General features: G+C 38.5%; 1 protein-coding gene across 1 annotated transcript in view; it reads left to right on the top strand.

Moving 5' to 3' along the window:
- RTTN (rotatin) overlaps positions 1-17,967 on the top strand; it is a 181,849-nt gene that overhangs the window by 92,603 nt on the left and 71,279 nt on the right. The window contains exons 28-30 of the mRNA XM_053571779.1: positions 3,264-3,483; positions 10,806-10,934; positions 11,658-11,768. Of these exons, the coding sequence (XP_053427754.1) occupies positions 3,264-3,483; positions 10,806-10,934; positions 11,658-11,768 (460 nt within the window). The remainder of the gene's footprint in view (positions 1-3,263; positions 3,484-10,805; positions 10,935-11,657; positions 11,769-17,967) is intronic.

Genomic DNA, 17,967 nt, shown 5'->3' with positions numbered 1-17,967 from the left:
ATATGATGTCTTGAAAGTTCACTTTAAAGTTACTGCTCTAAGTTAGTAATATTATTTTAAGTAATGACTACAACAGAGGTTAGATGAAAAAGGTAGACAAAATCAAGAAATGGAGACTTCAGAAAAAGAACTAAATACAGATTTTACAATAGAGACATATAGTTTTTAAAGTGAAGAATTTATTGCATGAGCTTAAATAGCTGACACAGAAGAAAGGGTTAGTGAACTTAGAATACAAGTCTGTAGATATTTTCCCAGTTGAAGCACAGGGATAAGGAATGGTACTGAGTGGAAAAGAGACACTCTAGTGTCTTCTGAGGTGCTGAGAATGTTTACATTTTGTTATGTTTGGTGGTTGGATAATTTTCTAGATATGTAAACAATCATGTAATCATATACATCAGATCTGTGAATTTTACATGCAAATTATATTTATGTATATTGAGGTTTATGCAGATTTACATGCTAATTTTCATGCAAGTTGTACCTTAAAGTACTGAGGACTACAACAAGTGAAACCAAGGATGGTATAGTCTTCAGTTAGACCAATGTTTTTCAACGTGCATAAGAATTTGGGGGGAAGCTTTTTAAAATATCAGTAGCTCAGGATTCTGCATATTAAGTAAGTATGGTAGGTGATTCCGTGTCAGATGGTTTTGGACTAGACTTCAGGGGAAAAAATGGTGTGGACTGTTTTGTAGGTGACTTGTTAAGGGAAGGAGTGTGTGAAACACCTTCATATGTGTCCGGGTCAAGAGCAAATTAAGGTTTTTGTTAGTTTTAGGATAGGAGATACTTCTGGGTGCTTTCAGGTGGTTGCCTATGTGCCCACAGGGAGAAATCAAGTAGGAAAAGGAAGAAGAGGTGGAGGTGAGAAGGGAAAGAAAAGTAGGTAAGTAGAGAAGGGATAGAAGAGATAGTGAAACCATGGGAGCCCAGGAGACATAGAGGACTGAGAGCACAGCGTGTTAGAGATCAGCACAGTGAGCCAGGGCAGGAGTGGGCCCTGGACAAGGATGTTGAAGGCCCTGGCTTCTGATAGTCTCATTTTTCTCTGTGAAATGGCCATTTGCCTAGAGGGGAGCTGATGGGGATGTGCTGGATTGATGGTGGAGCTTGGGGAAGGTAGACAGGGACCAGAGGAACTGGTAGAAGATATGCCAGGGTTTCCCTGAGACTAAATGTTGGACAGAGGATTACTTAGGAGTTCCTATATATTACATGTTAAAAAAAATCAGACTTTTTAAAAGTCTTATTAGATTGTGTGTTTGTTGACCTGGGAGGAAATTAATTTAGATAAGAACTTTGGGCCTCTGGATCCTTGAGTATGAACTTTTGACTGGATTCAGTCCAGCGGGACTGCATTTGGGGGTCTGGAGGGCCACCTGTTGTAGCCTTGAGGCCTCAAGTTTCTTACTCCAAAGAAGAAATTTGAGATTTTATTCCGTGCTTTGTTATATACAAAGGTATTAGATTATCCAGGAGTTACATATTTGAATTCATGCATAGCTACTTAATTTTAGGATTTTTATTTTCTAATAGAAAATGTTTTTTTGATTGTTCTTTCAGACACTTTTGTTTAAATTATATGTCAAACTCATTAAAACTTTTTTCTTTTATTAGGCTATTAAGTATGAAATGTCCAATTTAAGTACTAAGCTTGACAGTTGATATCTGTGACATTTCACTTTGACACTTCTAGTTTTATCTTTATTATGAATGTACATCCTCATTCTTTTGAATGCAATTTTCGGCTTATGATTATCTTTTCGAATATTTTTTAGATCAATTTTTGTGAAATCATGGGCAGGTCAAAAATTTATGTTATTTTTAAATATGGATTCCTCCATGGAAACAGTGCAGAACAGGCAGCTTGAAATATGACAGAGTGTCTGGGACGGGCGTGGCTAATAACACACAGCACATCAATGGCTGGAGAAGTTCCATTCTCATGATTTTAATCTTGAAAATGAGCCACGCAGGCGACCTGAAGTCAAGGTGGATAATGATGAACTCAGAGCTGATGTGGAAGGACATCCAGCTCAGCCTTTGTGACTTACCATGATTTCATGTTACTAACTTCAACAGTATTGGACCATTTGAAACAAATTGCCAAGATAAAGAACCTGGATAGGTGGGTTCCACATGAATTAATGAGCGTCAGACGTCTAGAAGCTCGCCTTTCTTTGCTGTGACAAAAATGGTAAAGGCAGACCATTTCTACGTTGTATTGTTATGTGTAATGAAAAATGGATTCTTTGTAACAGTCACTGTGTGAGGCACAATAGTTGGATTAAAATGAAGTGCTGAAAATATTCCACTACTGAATGTTCATCAAAAAACGCTAATGATATCTGTTTGGTGGTCTAGCACTGGTACGGTGCACTGCATTTTCATGAAAACTGATCCGTTGAGTACAGTGGAGGTCTACTACAACCAACTGCATGAAATATTGAGGATGTTTGCAACTGAGCAGCTGAGATTGGTGAATAGAGACAGGAAAATCCTCTTTTAAGACAGCAGTGTCACACGAACAACGCTGCTCAAACTACAGAAACTGGGCTTGGAAACTGTCATCCATCATATTCACCAGACCTTGCGTCAATTGACTGTCACTTCTTTTAGGCTTTGAACCACTTCTCACAAGGAAAAATATTCAATTCTCAACAAGCTGTGGAAAACGCCTTTCACGATTTCATTGCCACTCGCTGTCTAGGTTTCTTCACTGCTGGGATGAACAAGCTACCATTAAGATGGCAGAATTGTGTCATTAGTTAGGCACATACTTTGATTAATTATACTGCTGCTTGTTTGAGATTAATAAACCAAATTTTTGATTAAAAATCAGACATTTCATATTTAGAGACCTAATAATTTTCTAGGAAACAGCAATATGTTTCATCTAATTAAAAATTAAACTTTTTCATAATACTGAATGCTTTAAAGTATAGGTGTAATATATGGTGATAAAATTCTAAGTGTGAATTTAACTTTTTGTTTTATTACTGGGTGGCATTTGCATTTGTAATTGTTACCTGTATTTTATATCATCTACCCTAATTATTATTTTAGCTATGCTTTTTTTTTGAAAAATATCTTGTTTTGAGAGAAAATATTTTCTGCCATTTTGTCTAGTTCAGACTTTTTAAATAGCTAATTGTAAGTAGTCTTCTGCAGCTGTTTAGAGTGTCCATTAAGCCCATCATGCTTGCTTGATGGTTGACTCTTCCCCTTTTTTGACTCTTCCCCTTTTACATGCGTAGGAAATCCTTGGAACTTCTTTACGTTTTCCAAACGCAGCTAGCTCTGAAACTGCTCCAGTGCCTGAGGGTCTCAGACGCTCCCCGTTTCTACGGCCTGCCTTCCCTGGAGCGGACCTTACGGGGGATGGCTCACCTCACTGCATTTCCGGGATGGAGCTCACATTCCGTTCTCACAAAGCCACTTGAAATTTGTATTAAGTACTTGTCAGGTCTCCTTGAGGTAAGTACAAATAACAACCATAGCTATTTACTATTAATTTATTGGTTACTTTTACTTTGTACCAGTCACAAGTACATCACACATGTATATCACTATATTTAGTGTAGAAAACTATACATTTATATAACTCATCATAATAGCTATATATTAATGATTTTTATTAAATATATTTTTATACTCTTATTTTTCAAGAAAAGTGAAGTAAAGTTTATATTTACATTCCTTCATTAAGGCAGTTTGTTTACTCATTTCTTTTGTTTAATCTTTTTAATTGTGAAATATAGCACATGCAAAAAATACACAAACATAAATACAGTAGAACCTTTGTAAGTTGAACACCTAAGGGACTGTAACAAACTGGTCAACATATGGAGATGGTCAATGTAAGAAACTAGGCCTGTGGCACATGTCTAGTCTATGAAAATTAGATCATCTTGAAAAGGTGGTTAATGTTGCAAGGCAGTCAGCTATGGAGGTTCCACTGTATATAGCTCAGTAAATTATCACAGTGAATGTTCAGTGCAAGAAAATCTGGCAGGAGGCAGAGCAAGATGGTGGACAAGAAACAGCTGTTTTGAAACTGGGTGTGGTGAGATAGGGGACAGAAGACTATAGGCACCTCACAAATGTGGGCTTGTCCAGAAACATCTCTTCGGGGCGCAGGGAGGCAGCAGGAGACATTGAGACCACAAGAGGAGGACAAACGCATTGGAGAAGGGGCAAGTGTTTGCCTTTGGTCTGAGGCCACCTGCTGTGGCAGCTACAGGTGGCAGCAGCTGCAGCAGCAGTGAGAGTGTGCAGACAGGGAAGGCCTTCTCTGCAGGATTTTTTGGACTTGGGCACTCGGCTGAGTTACCTTAGGAGACCTTGGGTGAGCAAGCAAGTGACTTTGAACAGAGCCCAGAGATAGGACTGAGCTGCTGGGCAGAGTGGAGGCTTCATTGTTCAGTTCCAGGCCGCATGCAGTCATTGTGGGAGAGCTGCCTTGCAGGCTAGGCCCTCGGGGTCCTAGAGCTAAGTTGGTTCTAGGGGACCTTGAGTGAGTGAGCAAGTGACTTTGAACAGCTTCCAAAGGCCAGAATTGAGCTGCTGGGGGCAGAATGTAGGTTTCATTGTTCAGCTGTAGGCTCTGCACAGCCATTGTGGGAAAGTTGCCTTGGAGGCTCAGCCCTCAGGGTCCCAAAGTAAGGCTGTTCCAGGTTCCTGACAAGCAGGCAGCCATTTCTGGAGAGATTTGAGCAGCACACCTTTTCCTGGGATATCCACTGCTTAGCCAAGGGCATGGTTTGTAAAGGTCGAGGCATGTTTATTAAGTGGGCTGAGGAGAGATCTAGGCTCCCAACCCTTTGAGGGCATAGAAGTCAGCAGAGGCTTCCAGTCTCCATCTTATAAAGCTGTATTGTGATTAGTTATGTCCTATCCCTGAAGATCACCTGTTGCCCAGGCAATGTTCAGCCAGATATATATACATAGTTTTTGTTGTTGTTATTGATAGTTTGTCTGTTTTTTCTTTTCAAAAAAATTTTTTTCCTTTTTTCTTTTTTAAAAATTTCCCCTCCAGATTTTTCTTTTTTCTTCATGTTTATTGTGTAAATATATTTTTTTCATTGTTGCCTTCTTTAATAATAACTTCATTTTTCCTAGTTTTTCTGCCCTTGATATTTGTTTTTTCCCCCAATTTTATTTCATAAGGCTTTTTGTTTGTTTTGTTTTGATTTATAGTATTTTTGTTTTTCTTCTCCATTTGGTAGAAGTAGGGTCCTGTGTCTGCTCAGGTTGGCAAAGAGCTGCAGACATCAAGGGTCCCACCCAACCTAGCCCCTACAGAGGTTGAAATTTGTGAGTGTGGGTCAAAGTGCCCTATTGTACACCATTATTACTCCTTCCTCTGTTCTTTTTGTCAATTTTCCCTTTTACTCACCCCCTTTCCTTTCTTTTCTTTTTAAAAATTTTATCCCTTTTTTGTTCATCACTCTTCTTGTCCTTTTAGTCCTTTACCAAAAGGACACTTCAGTACCTCAGGTCAGAGGCATGGTAACTTAAAGAGCAAGAGAAAGTGAAAGGAAAAAGTAGGACAAGGAAACAGACAAAAAGAAAGTACTCATGAGGAAGAAACAGCAGAAAAATCCTGGCCACACGAAAAACCAGACCAGAGCAACCCCCACCATCACCCCCCAAGGGATCATGAGATACCTATTGCAGAAGAGCCCATGTATAAAGAAATGTTTGAAATGACAGAAGGGGAATTTAAAATATGGATGGTAAAAACAATGAAGGAAATTGATGAGAAGGTGGAAAATAACCAAAAGGAAATCCAAAATCAGAATCAAGAGATGAATGATATGAGGAATATAGAAAGGGTATAGCAGAGCTAAAGTAATTAAAGCAGTCAGTCAGGGAACTTAAAGGTGCAGTACAAAGTATCAATAACAAACTAGACCATGCAGAAGAAAGATTTTCAGAGGTAGAGGATAAAGCTCTTGAGCTAAGTCAGGTAGGTTAAGAAACAGAAAAAAAAAAAAAGAAAGCAGAACATTCACTGAAAGAATTATGGGACTTCATGAAGCATTCAAACATACGAATTACAGATACCCCAGAAAGGGAAGAAGAACACCTTGGAGGGATGGAAGCCCTACTAGAGGATATCATAAATGAAAATTTCCCAAATATTGCCAAAGATTCTGACATACTCCATTCAGAGGGATATCAGACCCCAGGTCGCCTCAACTGAAATAGAGCTTTTCCAAGACACATTGTGATAAAGCTTCTCCAAGACACATTCTGATAAACTTGTCCAAAGTCAAGACAAAAGAGAAGATTCTGCAAGCTGCCAGGAGTAAGTGCCAATTGACCTACAGGGGAAAATCCATCAGTGTGACTGCACACTTCTCAAATGAAACTTTTCAAGCCATTAGACAATGGTCATCTATCTTTAATCTACTTAAACAAAACAGTTTTCATCTCAGAATTCTATATCCTGCTAAGCTAAGCTTTAAAATTAATGGAAAAAGCAAATCTTTTACAGATATGCAAACATTAAGTTTGCCACACAAGACCAGATCTTCAGGAAATATTTACACCTATTATATATACTGAGCATCTCAGCAGACCACCAGCAAACTAAATACCTAGAAACAAAAAGACAAAACTTAGCTTCCACAATGATGCTAAAGATAAAATTAAGCAATGGATTTTCACAAATTAAGATGAATAGAGCTCCACCACACTAATCAATTATCTCAATAAATGTTAATGGTTTGAATTCCCACTGAAGAGACATAGGCTGGCTGATTGAATAAAAAACACAAGCAATCTATTTGCAGTCTGCAGGAGACACACCTAATCTTGAAGGACAAATTAAAACTCAGGGTTAAGTGATGGAAGACAATGTTCAAGCAAACGAAATGCAAAGAAAAGAGGGGTGGCAATCTTATTCTCAAATACAAGTGGATTTAAAGCAACTTATGTCAAAAAAGACAAACATGCATGGACACTTCATATTGGTCAAGGGAACAATACAACAAGAAGACATTTCAATTCTAAATATTTATGCACCCAACTTAAATGCTCCCAGATTCTTAAAATAGACCTTAATTAGTCTGAGCAATATGACATCCCATAACACAATAATAACAGGACTTTTAACACTCCTCTTACAGAGCTGGACAGATTCTCTAAACAGAAATTAAGCAAAGATATAAGGGACTTAAACGTGACCTCAGAACAACTGTGCTTGACCCTAGAACCCTCCATCCCAAAGGTAAAGAATACACCTTCTTCTCACAGGCCCAAGGGACATTCTCCAAAATAGATCATATACTAGGACACAAATCAAACCTCAACAAAATCAAAAGAATCGGAATTTTACCTTCTATCTTCTGAGACCACAAGGCATTAAAGGTAGAACTCAATTCTAACAAAATGATTCAACCCCATACAAAGGCATGGAAATTAAACAACCTTATACTGAATGATAGTTGGGTGCAGGAGGAGATAAAAGAGGAAATATTTAACTTCCTTGAGCAAAAGAACAATGAAGACTCAAGCTACCAAAACCTGTGGGATATAGCAGTCTTGAGAGGAAAATTTGTCACTTTAAATGCCGACATCTGAAAAACAGAGAGCATATCAACAAACTCACAAGCTGTCTTATGGAACTGGAAAAAGAAAAACAATCTAAACCTAAACCCAACAGAAGAAAAGAAATATCCAAAATTAAATCAGAGATTAATGAAATTGAAAACAAGAATCATTCAGAAAATTAATGAAAAAAGGAGTGGTTTTTTTTAAAAAATAAAATAAAATAGATGAACTTTGGCCAGACTAACTAGAAATAGAAAAGTAAAATCTCTAGTAACCTCAATTAGAACTGATAAAGGGGAAATAACAGCAGATACCAGGGAGATAAAAGAGATTATCTCTGCCAAAAACTCTATGCCCAGAAATTTGACAACGTGAAGGAAATGGATCAATATTTGGAATCACACCTTCTTTCTAGACTTAGCCAAAACCAACTCCTTGTTTCATTAATTTTATGAATGATTCTTTAGTTTTCAGTTTCATTCATCTCTAATTTAATTTTGGATATTTCTTTTCTTCCACTGGGTTTAGGCTTAGATTGTTCTTCTTTTTCCAATTCCATAAGAAGCCTTTGTTGATGCGCTCTCTGTTTTTTGGATGTAGGCATCTAAATCCTTGATAGATTTCTTGACCAGACCAATTTCAAGCACTGAGATCAAAGAAACAATAAAAAATACCCCAACAACAACAACAACAAAAGGCCCTGTTCTGGATGGCTTCACACCAGAATTCCATCCAACTTTCAAAGAAGAGCTTATTCCTATATTGCAGAAATTATTCCAAAAAATTGAGGAGGAAGAAATTTTCCCCAACATGTTCTACAAAGCAAACATCCGCCTGATACCAAAACCAGGAAAAAACCCAACTAAAGTGGAGAACTTCAGACCAATTTCTCTAAGGAACATAGATGCAAAAATTCTCAACCAAATTTAAACCAATAGTCTACAGCTTTTCATCAAAAAAGTCATACATCATGATCAAGTAGGTTTCATCACAGGGATGCAAGGCTCATTTAACATATGCATGTCCTTAAACATAGTTCACCATATCTACAGAAGCAAAAATAAAGACCATTTGATCCTCTCAATAGATGGAGAAAAAGCATTCGATAAAATCCAGCATCCTTTTCTAATTAGAACACGGAAGAATATAAGCATAGGTGACACATTTCTTAAGCTAATTGAAGCCATCTATGACAAACCCACAGCTAATATTTTATTGAATGGAGTAAAACGGAAAGCTTTTCCTCTTAGAACTGGAACCAGGCAAGGTTGTCCTTGTCACCACTACTATTCAACATAGTACTGGAAATTCTAGCCAATACAGTCAGGCAAGACAAGGAAATAAAGGGCATCCAAATGAGGACAGAGGAGATCAAACTCTCCCTTTTTGTTAATGATATGATCTTATACTTAGAGAACACTAAAGACTTAATCACAAGACTCCTAGAAGTGACCAAAAGTACAGTAATGTCTCAGGACATAAAATCAGTGTCCACAAGTCAGTAGCCTTTGTACACTAATAACAGCCCATACGAAAAACTAATTAAGGACACAATCCCCTTTACAGTAGCTTCAGAGAAAATGAAATGCGTAAGAATATACCTAACAAAAGATGTGAAGGACCTCTATAAAGAAAATTATGAAACCCTAAGAAAAGAAATAGCAGAAAATATTAACAAATGGAAGAACATACCATGCTGTGGCTGGGAAGAATCAACATTGTTAAAATGTCTATACTTCCCACAGCAATCTACAGATTCAATGCCATCCCTATTAAAATACCAACTTTGTAATTTCAAGACTTGGAAAAAATTATTCTTCATTTTGCATGGAACCGGAAAAAAATCATGTATAGCTAAGGCAATTCTTGGTATCAAAAACAAAGCCGAAGGCATCAGCCTACCAGACTTTAGGCTGTACTACAAGGCCATGGTTTTGGCACAGCATGGTTTTGGCACAAAAAGCTTGATAACTAGGATCCACAAAGAACTCAAAATAATCAACATGAAAAAAGCCAACAATCCCTTATGTCACTGGGTAAGAGAGAGGCATAGAACCTTCTCCAAAGAAGACAGACAAATGGTTAACAAACGTGAAAAATGCCCACCATCTCTAATTATTAGAGAAGTGCAAATCAAAACCACCCTGAGATATCATCTAACCCCAGTGAGAGTGGCTCACATCACAAAATCTCAAAACAGCTGATGCTGGCATGGATGTGGAGAAAAGGGAAACTTGTACATTGCTGTTGGGACTGCAAACTAGTACGATCTTTTTGGAAGGAAGTATGGAGAACCCTCAAAGAACTCAAACTTGCCCTCCCATTTGATCCTGCAGTCCCATTCCTGGGCATCTACCCAGAAGAAAAAAAAGTCCTTTTACCATAAGGAAAGTTGAACTAGACTTTTTATTACAGCTCAATTTACAGTCGCTAAAATGTGGAAATAGCCTGAATGCCCACCAACCCAGGAATGGATTAACAAACGGTGGTATATGTATATCATGGAATACTATTCAGCAATTAAAAAGATGAAGACTTTACATCTTTTGTAGTAACCTGGATGTAAGTGGAACACATTATTATTAGTAAAGCATTACAAGAATGGAGAACCAAGACTCCTGTGTACTCAATTCTGATATGAGGACAATTAATGAGCTAGTACACTGTAGGGAGTGAGGGAAAGGGATGGCAGAGAGAGGGAAGGAGGGAGAGGTGTGGGGGTCATGGTGTGTGATACACTTTTTTGGGATGGGACACAATTTTAAGAGGGTATTTACCTAACAAATGTAATCAGTGCAACCTGATTCTTTGTACCCTCAATGAATCCCTAATATAAAAAAAAAAAGAAAAGAAAATCTGGCACTCTGGTAGTCAAGGAGTTTTATAAAGCTAGAAATGTGTATGCATACTTTCCAATGAGATATTTATAAAATCTTTGATTTAAAAGATGCCATAACTTTTTAAAAATATCATAAGCATATTCTAAATTACAAAAATGTCCAAGGAAGATACCACACATCTTTTATATAAATTCCAAAGGGTAAAATATTGAAACTAAGAATTCTTTGTAAACTGTTGTAAAATACCCATAATATAAAATGTACCATCTTAACTGTTATTAAGTGTATAAACTAAATATATTTTTTATGTGGTTAGGATTCAATTCAGAGAAGTCAGGTAGAAATTTAAATACTGTTACAAATAAAGCCACCACGAAACTGTTTACATTTGTTCTTTAGGTCATTACTTCTTTTTATGTGGAGCGTGGAGGAAATGCTATGTCCTTCATGGGAAAAGGTGTCACAAAGAGCACGATTCTTTGCTTGCTTCACTTATCCCATGAGATGATGGCCCAGGCTCAGAACTCGGTAAGAGCAGTCAAGCTGCCTGTCTTCTGAACAGTTACTTTAAAAGGGATTGTGCTGTGTCTAACACATTTAAAGTATATAAACTTGTTACGTGAAAATGGCATTTTTTACTGTTCTTTTTTTTTTTGACTTTTTTTAATAGTCAAAAATGATTTTTGACTAAGATATATTTCTTAAAAGTTGGACATTATGCAGATCTGAATTTTTTTTTTGTAGAGACAGAGTCTCACTGTACCGCCCTTGGGTAGAGTGCTGTGGCGTCACACGGCTCACAGCAACCTCTAACTCTTGGGCTTACGCGATTCTCTTGCCTCAGCCTCCCGAGCAGCTGGGACTACAGGCGCCCGCCACAACGCCCGGCTATTTTTTTGTTGCAGTTTGGCCGGGGCTGGGTTCGAACCCACCACCCTCGGCATATGGGCCCGGTGCCCCAGATCTGAATTTTATTTAAAATTTATTTTGATTGAAATCTGGAGTTGCTAGAAAAATATGTTTTGTCTAAGTGATGGGAAAAATAGCTTCTTTTGAAAAATTATGTTCAAGTTCTTAGGGAGAATTTGAGATGTTTTTGTTTGCCTTATTTTGACTGATTAATAGATTAAGACCAAATCTTAAATGCATTCTTACTTTGTTCTTTAAAAATTCAGAACTATTTTAAACTCTCTATATTTTATTTTTAAAAACTTATCTAAAGTGCTTCTTTTCTCCTTTCTTTCATTCCAGGAGTGGATGTCCCTTTGGTTCCTGCCTTTGGGTAATCCTAGTGAAGAGCATGGTCCTATTCAACAAGGGTTGGCTTGGATGATTCCATTATGGGTTGATCGGGACCCAGAGGTCAGTGTGAGGAGTTAACGCTCATTGTGTTTAGATTTTAAAAAATTAAGCAAAACATACATACATCTTTATGTTATGGGATTATTTTAGTGACTACATCTTAGGTTTTATTTAATTTGTCTTACCTCACTCTATTATAACAAAATACCATGGGTGGGTTAAACAACAGAAATTTACTTTCTCATGGTACCAGAGACTGAAAGTGCATGATTAGTGGGACCGGCATAGTGAGGTTCTCATGAGGCCGCTCTTCTGGCTGTGTAGACAGGTACCTTCTTCCTGGGTGTTCACATGGCCTTTCCTTGGTGTATGCATGTGGAGAGATAGCTCTTCATTTTTTATAAGACTGTCAGTCTTGTTGGCTTAGTACCTCACTTTTATGACCTTATTTCAGTGTGCAAATTTTAGAGGGACACAATTCAGTTTGTAGCTTTCCACCTCTAGTCGCCCTAAATTCTAATTCTTCTTCCATGCGAAATGCTTTTATCCCACCTCCTTACTCCCCAAAGTCTTAACACTTTCCAGAATCAACTTTAAAGTTCAAAATCTCATCTAAGTATCATTTGAATTAAATATGGGTGAGACCCTTAGGTGTGAGTCATCTTGAGACAAAATTTCTTTTCAGGTGAGAACCCATGAAACCACACAAAGGCATTGTAGGATGAGCATCCCATTCTGAAAGACAGAAATAGGAAACAAGCAAGGAGTGATAGGTCCTAAGCAAATTCAAAACCCAGCAAGGCAAATCCTACTAGATTTTAAGGCTAAGAATAATGTTTGGATTTGATGCTGTGCCTTAGCAACCCATGGAGTTGGGAGGGACAATTCTCTGTATTACTCTAGAGATGGCTTCATCTCTTCAGCTGCTTGTAAGGTCCCAACCATGCTGCTATCTTCAAGGGCCACTGACCCACTGAAACCTTAGAAATAGCCTTGCTCAGGCCTGCAGTAGGAGTGACAGCCTTGGTAATCTCTGAATCACCTTTGGGTTCATTCTTTGCTTTCATTGAAGAATAGAAGGGAAGGTTTCACTTTAAGAAAATGGTCCTAAGTAGCTTAATTCCATGTCACAATGCCCATGTCATTATTACCTCAGTTCATTTCATGCAAGCATTGTATCATCTCACAAGAAGAAGGATGCATGCAATACAGTGAGATACTTTGAGAGAGGGAAATGACATTCAAATAACTTTTATTACAGTATAGTGTTATAATTGTTCTATTTTATTATTGCTGTTAATCTCTTACTGTGCCTAATTTATAAATCAGACTTTTTCATAGGTATTAGGTATAGAAAGAAACGTGTATGTAGGATTTAATACTATCTGTGGTTTTAGGCATCTGTGGGAGTCTTGAAACATAACCCCTGTGGGTAAGAGGGACGACTGTAGCATGTATTTGCCTATGGAATCTAGAAATCAAACAGCTTGCCTTCATTCCATCCCCCTTTCTCTGTCCCTTTTAGTTCAAATTGGCAGTGTCTTTGCTAATATAATCCCATCACTGTTTCTGGCTTCTGCAGAGATGGTTGATTAAGTCTATGAGACATAGTCTCGCTCTCTCAAGTGTTTGTTCAGCCACACCCTCCATGTTCTCTTTAGAACAGACTTTCTCATTTTTTGCATGAGTAGGATGAGAATTTTCCAAATCTTCTTGTTCTTGGTCCTTTTTGCTTACCCATTCTTAATTCCTTTTTAACTCATCTCCTTTTGCTTGTTGCTGTAAGTAATCAGGAGAAACCAAGCCACTTCTTCCATGCTTTGCTTGGAAATCCTTTCAGCTACATATTTAATTTCATTGCTTCCAAGTTCTAACTTCTACAAAATATTAGAAAATGACCACAGTTCAGTCAGGTTTTTTTTGTCACTTTATGACAAAGATCATCTTTCTTCCAAAAACGTGGGTTTTTTTTTTTTTTTTTGAGACAAGAGTCTCACTTTGTCACCCTTGGTAGAGTGCTGTGGTGTCACAGCTCACAGTGACCTCCAACTCTTGGGCTTAAGCGATTCTCTTACTTTAGCCTCCTAAGTAGCTGGGACCACAGGCACCTGCCACAATGCCTGGCCTTTTTTTTGTTGTTGTTGTTGCAGTTGTCATTGCTGTTTTTGTTGGCCAGGGCTGGTTCTAACCCACCACCCTCGGTATATGGGGCCAGCGCCCTACCCACTGAGCCACAGGCGCCACTCCCCAAAACATGTTTCAAATAACATGTTCCTCATTTTTGTCTGAGATCTAACTAGAATCACCTGTAATGTCCACACACCTTAAAATTTCCACCCTCTAACACAAGACCCAATCCCAAAGCCACTTCTAAATTTTAGATGTTTGTTACAGCATCACCCATGTTGTGGTATCAAAATTTATATTAGTATACTTGGGCTATCATAACAAAATGTGTGGAGTGAGAGGCTCAAACAACAAGAATTTGTTTTCTCACAGTTCTGGAGGCTGGAAGTTCAAGCAACAGGAGGTATGGCAGGGTTAATTTTTGGTGAGGGTGCTCTTCCTGGTTTACAAGTGGCTGTCTTCATACTATATGCTTACACGTCCTCTCCTTCGTACATGCACATGGAGAGAGAGGTTTCTCTTCCTAAGGCTACCAATCGTAGTGCAGTAGGACCCTACCCTTATAACCTCATTTAAGCTTAACCACCTCCTATAAAGTTCTGTCTCCGAATTTAGTCATATTGGGGAGTAGTGCTTCTACATGAGTTCCAAAGTGACAGAGTTCAGTGCATAACACCTTTTCAGATTTATCAGAATACAGATTGAAAATATAAAATAAAAATGATTATAAGATCTATCACTTTAGAAAGAACAGTGGAAAATTATTGATGAGACAGCCATTTTTAAGCAGTTTAGAAGGATAGCTAGAAATGACAATACAGCTAAGTGACACTTGAGCGTCATTAAATGGAACTGAATGCAAAAAAATGCATTGGCATTACACTGTAAAATCTTATATTATCAAATAACTTTCTAGTTTTAGCAAGAAATGATTAGATGCTATTGTAATAAAAACCTTTTATTTGTAAAAATATTATTTGATTTGAACTCAGAAGTTACATTTTTTAGCCACATTGAACTTGGACTTACTACTTGGCAATTATGACAACATTGTTTTTTCACCTTTTAGCTATCATTCAAACTGTATTTTTGGCAAAGAATTCAAAAATTTAACAAAGCTTGAAGGGCAGTGATTCTATGACATGTCTGTGTTTCCTGAAAACATTTTTCTCTTCAGATAATTTTGAAGAAAATATTAAATTCCTTGAAAAAAGATGACTTTTTTTAAGACGTTTTAAGAAACTCAAAACCATTTATGTGTAAGAAACACGAAAAAATTAGGAAAGGCAGAACAAAGTAATAGCAACCTACTTTAAGAATGAAGAATAAATCAAAATTATATTCATGAAGATATGTAATTGCCAAGGACTGCTGGGGTTTGGAAAGCCAAGAGATACTGCTGACCTGGATATCAGTAGATCTGTAAGAGTTTCCAGGACATAGAGGACTCAGAGGCAATTCAGGCAAGCCAGACCTCAGCAGGTCCACATCTGAGAGGAACAGGTCAGTGGGGCACACATTGAGGTGAAGGGGCTCTTCTGTGAGGCTGACAAGACACTGTTCTGTGGGTCCTGCTCCGAGGCACCAGAGCATATGATTCACAGCCAGCATCCAATAGAATGGTCTTCTGAGCAGTGCAGGGTAAATGATGCCTCTGATGCCATTTTTAAAGATTATTCATGAAATTATTTTGAAAGACCCGAGACCCGCGGCTGCCCAGACCTCCGTACCAGCGGGGCACCAACCCACAAACCGCCACCGCGCCCGCTGGGCCTCCGCACGCCCTGACCAGGAACGCCGGGAGCCACGCAACCCCGCATCCTCCCTCCCGTACCCTCCCTGCCTCCACACCGGCCCGCTCATCTGGCCAGGGACTCTGGTAGCCGGGTGCCCTTCGGAGCCCTCCCTGCCTCTGAGCAGAGCCCTTCACCTGGCCAGAGACTGCTGGAGCCGTGGACCCTCTGTGCCAAAGTCACCAGGCGCCAGGCACTCTCAGAACCGTGTGCACCAGCCCCCACCCTGTTACTGAATCCGGGTGTGTCACACTCTGGAGCTGCTCCCACAACCAGAACTCCCTGGCTGGGGCAGCTCCAGAGGAACTACACAGGGTCACTCCCTACAAAGGTCCAGCAACTATAGAGTGATCCTGCTGGGATCTAATCTCGGAGAGACACCTCCCAAACTCTGAGGACGCCCAGAGGCACCGGTGAAAAACAATCATGAGGCTAAATCAATGGAAAAACTCTGGCAATATCAATAATCAGAGTAGATCAACTCCCCCAAGGATCAATGGGGCAGACACAGCACAAGATCCCATGCACAAACAAATAGCTGAGATGTCAGAAATCGAATTCAGAATCTGGCTAGCAAATAAGATTGAATTAGAATTCCAAGCAGTAACCCAAAAGATGTCTCAAGAATTCAACGAATTCAAAGACCAAATGACCAAAGATTTTGACGCATTGAGACAAGAAGTTGCAGCCCTCAAAGATCTGAGAAACACAGTAGAATCCCTCACTAACAGAATGGCAAAAGCAGAAGAAAGGATTTCTGACATTGAAGACAAAGCTACGAATGCTCCCAAACTCTAAAGAGGAAGAGAAATGGAAGGCAAAAACAGATCACTCTCTCAGAGAGCTCTGGGATAATTAGAAGAAAACTAATATTTGTCTTATAGGGATCCCCAAAAGCGACGAAGTGGCTTCACAAGGCACAGAGTCTCTTCTTCATGAGATTATGAAAGAGAATGTTCCAGACATGCCAAGAGATTCTGAAATTGAGATAGCAGATAGTTTCAGAACTCGAGTACGAATCAACCCGAATAAGACATCCCCCAGACACATCATAATCAATTTCACTAAAGTTAATATAGAGGAGAAAATTCTGAAATCAGCCAGACAAGAAAACCATAACCTACAAGAGGAAGAATATTAGAATAACTGCAGATCTCTCTGCTGAAACCTTTCAAGCTAGAAGAGGATGATCATCGACTTTTAATCTAATCTCCTAAAACAAAATAACTTTCAACCCAGGATTCTGTACCCAGCTACACTGAGTTTCATTTATGATGGAGAAATTAAATACTTTAATGACATTCACATATTGAAGAAATTTGCCATAACTAAACCAGCTTTCCAGGATATCTCAGACCTATCCTCCATAAAGACTAGCGTAATCCTCCACCACAAAAGTAAACCCACCCAGAAAATTTTGATCAAATTCCAACTTCCACAGTCGCAAAAGGATTAAAAATGTCCACCGGACTCTTGAAAAGCTTATCAATATTCTCAATTAATGTGAACCATTCTAATTGTTCTCTAAAGAGGCACAGGTTGGCTGACTGGATACAAAAACTCAAGCCAGATATCTGCTGCATACAAGAATCTCATCTTACCTTAAAAGACTAATACAGACTCAAGGTGAAGGGATGGTCATCTATACTCCAGGCAAATGGAAAGCAGAAAAAAGCAGGCATTGCAATCCTATTCACAGATGCAATAGGCTTTAACCAACCGAAATAAGGAAGGATAAGGATGGACACTTTATATTTGTTAAAGGTAATACTCAATATGATAAGATTTCAATTATTAATATTTATGCACCCAACCAGAACGCACCTCAATTTATAAGAGAAACTCTAACAGACATGAGCAACTTGATTTCCTCCAGTTCCATATTATTGGAGATTTTAACACCCCTTTAGCAGTGCTGGACAGATCCTCCAAAAAGAAGCTAAGCAAAGAAATGTTAGATTTAAACTTAACCATTCACCATCTGGACTTAACAAACATCTATAGATCATTTTATCCCAGCAAAACTGAATACACATTCTTCGCATCAGCCCATGGAACATACTCCAAAATCGACCATATCCTAGGCCACAAATCTAACCTCAGCAAATTTAAAAAAATAGAAATCATTCCTTGTATCTTCTCAGACCATCATGGAATAAAAGTTGAACTCAGTAACAACAGGAATCTGCATACCCATACAAAAACATGGAAACTAAATAAACTTATGCTGAAGGATAGATGGGTAATAGACGAGATTAAGAAGGGAATCACCAAATTTTTGGAACAAAACAACAATGAAAACACGAATTATCAGAACCTCTGGGATACTGCAAAGGTAG

Source organism: Nycticebus coucang, chromosome 19, assembly GCF_027406575.1.
Source record: "Nycticebus coucang isolate mNycCou1 chromosome 19, mNycCou1.pri, whole genome shotgun sequence".
Lineage (NCBI taxonomy): Eukaryota > Metazoa > Chordata > Mammalia > Primates > Lorisidae > Nycticebus > Nycticebus coucang.
Note: the sequence above shows the minus strand (reverse complement) of the source record. Positions and strands in the feature narration are given on the sequence as shown.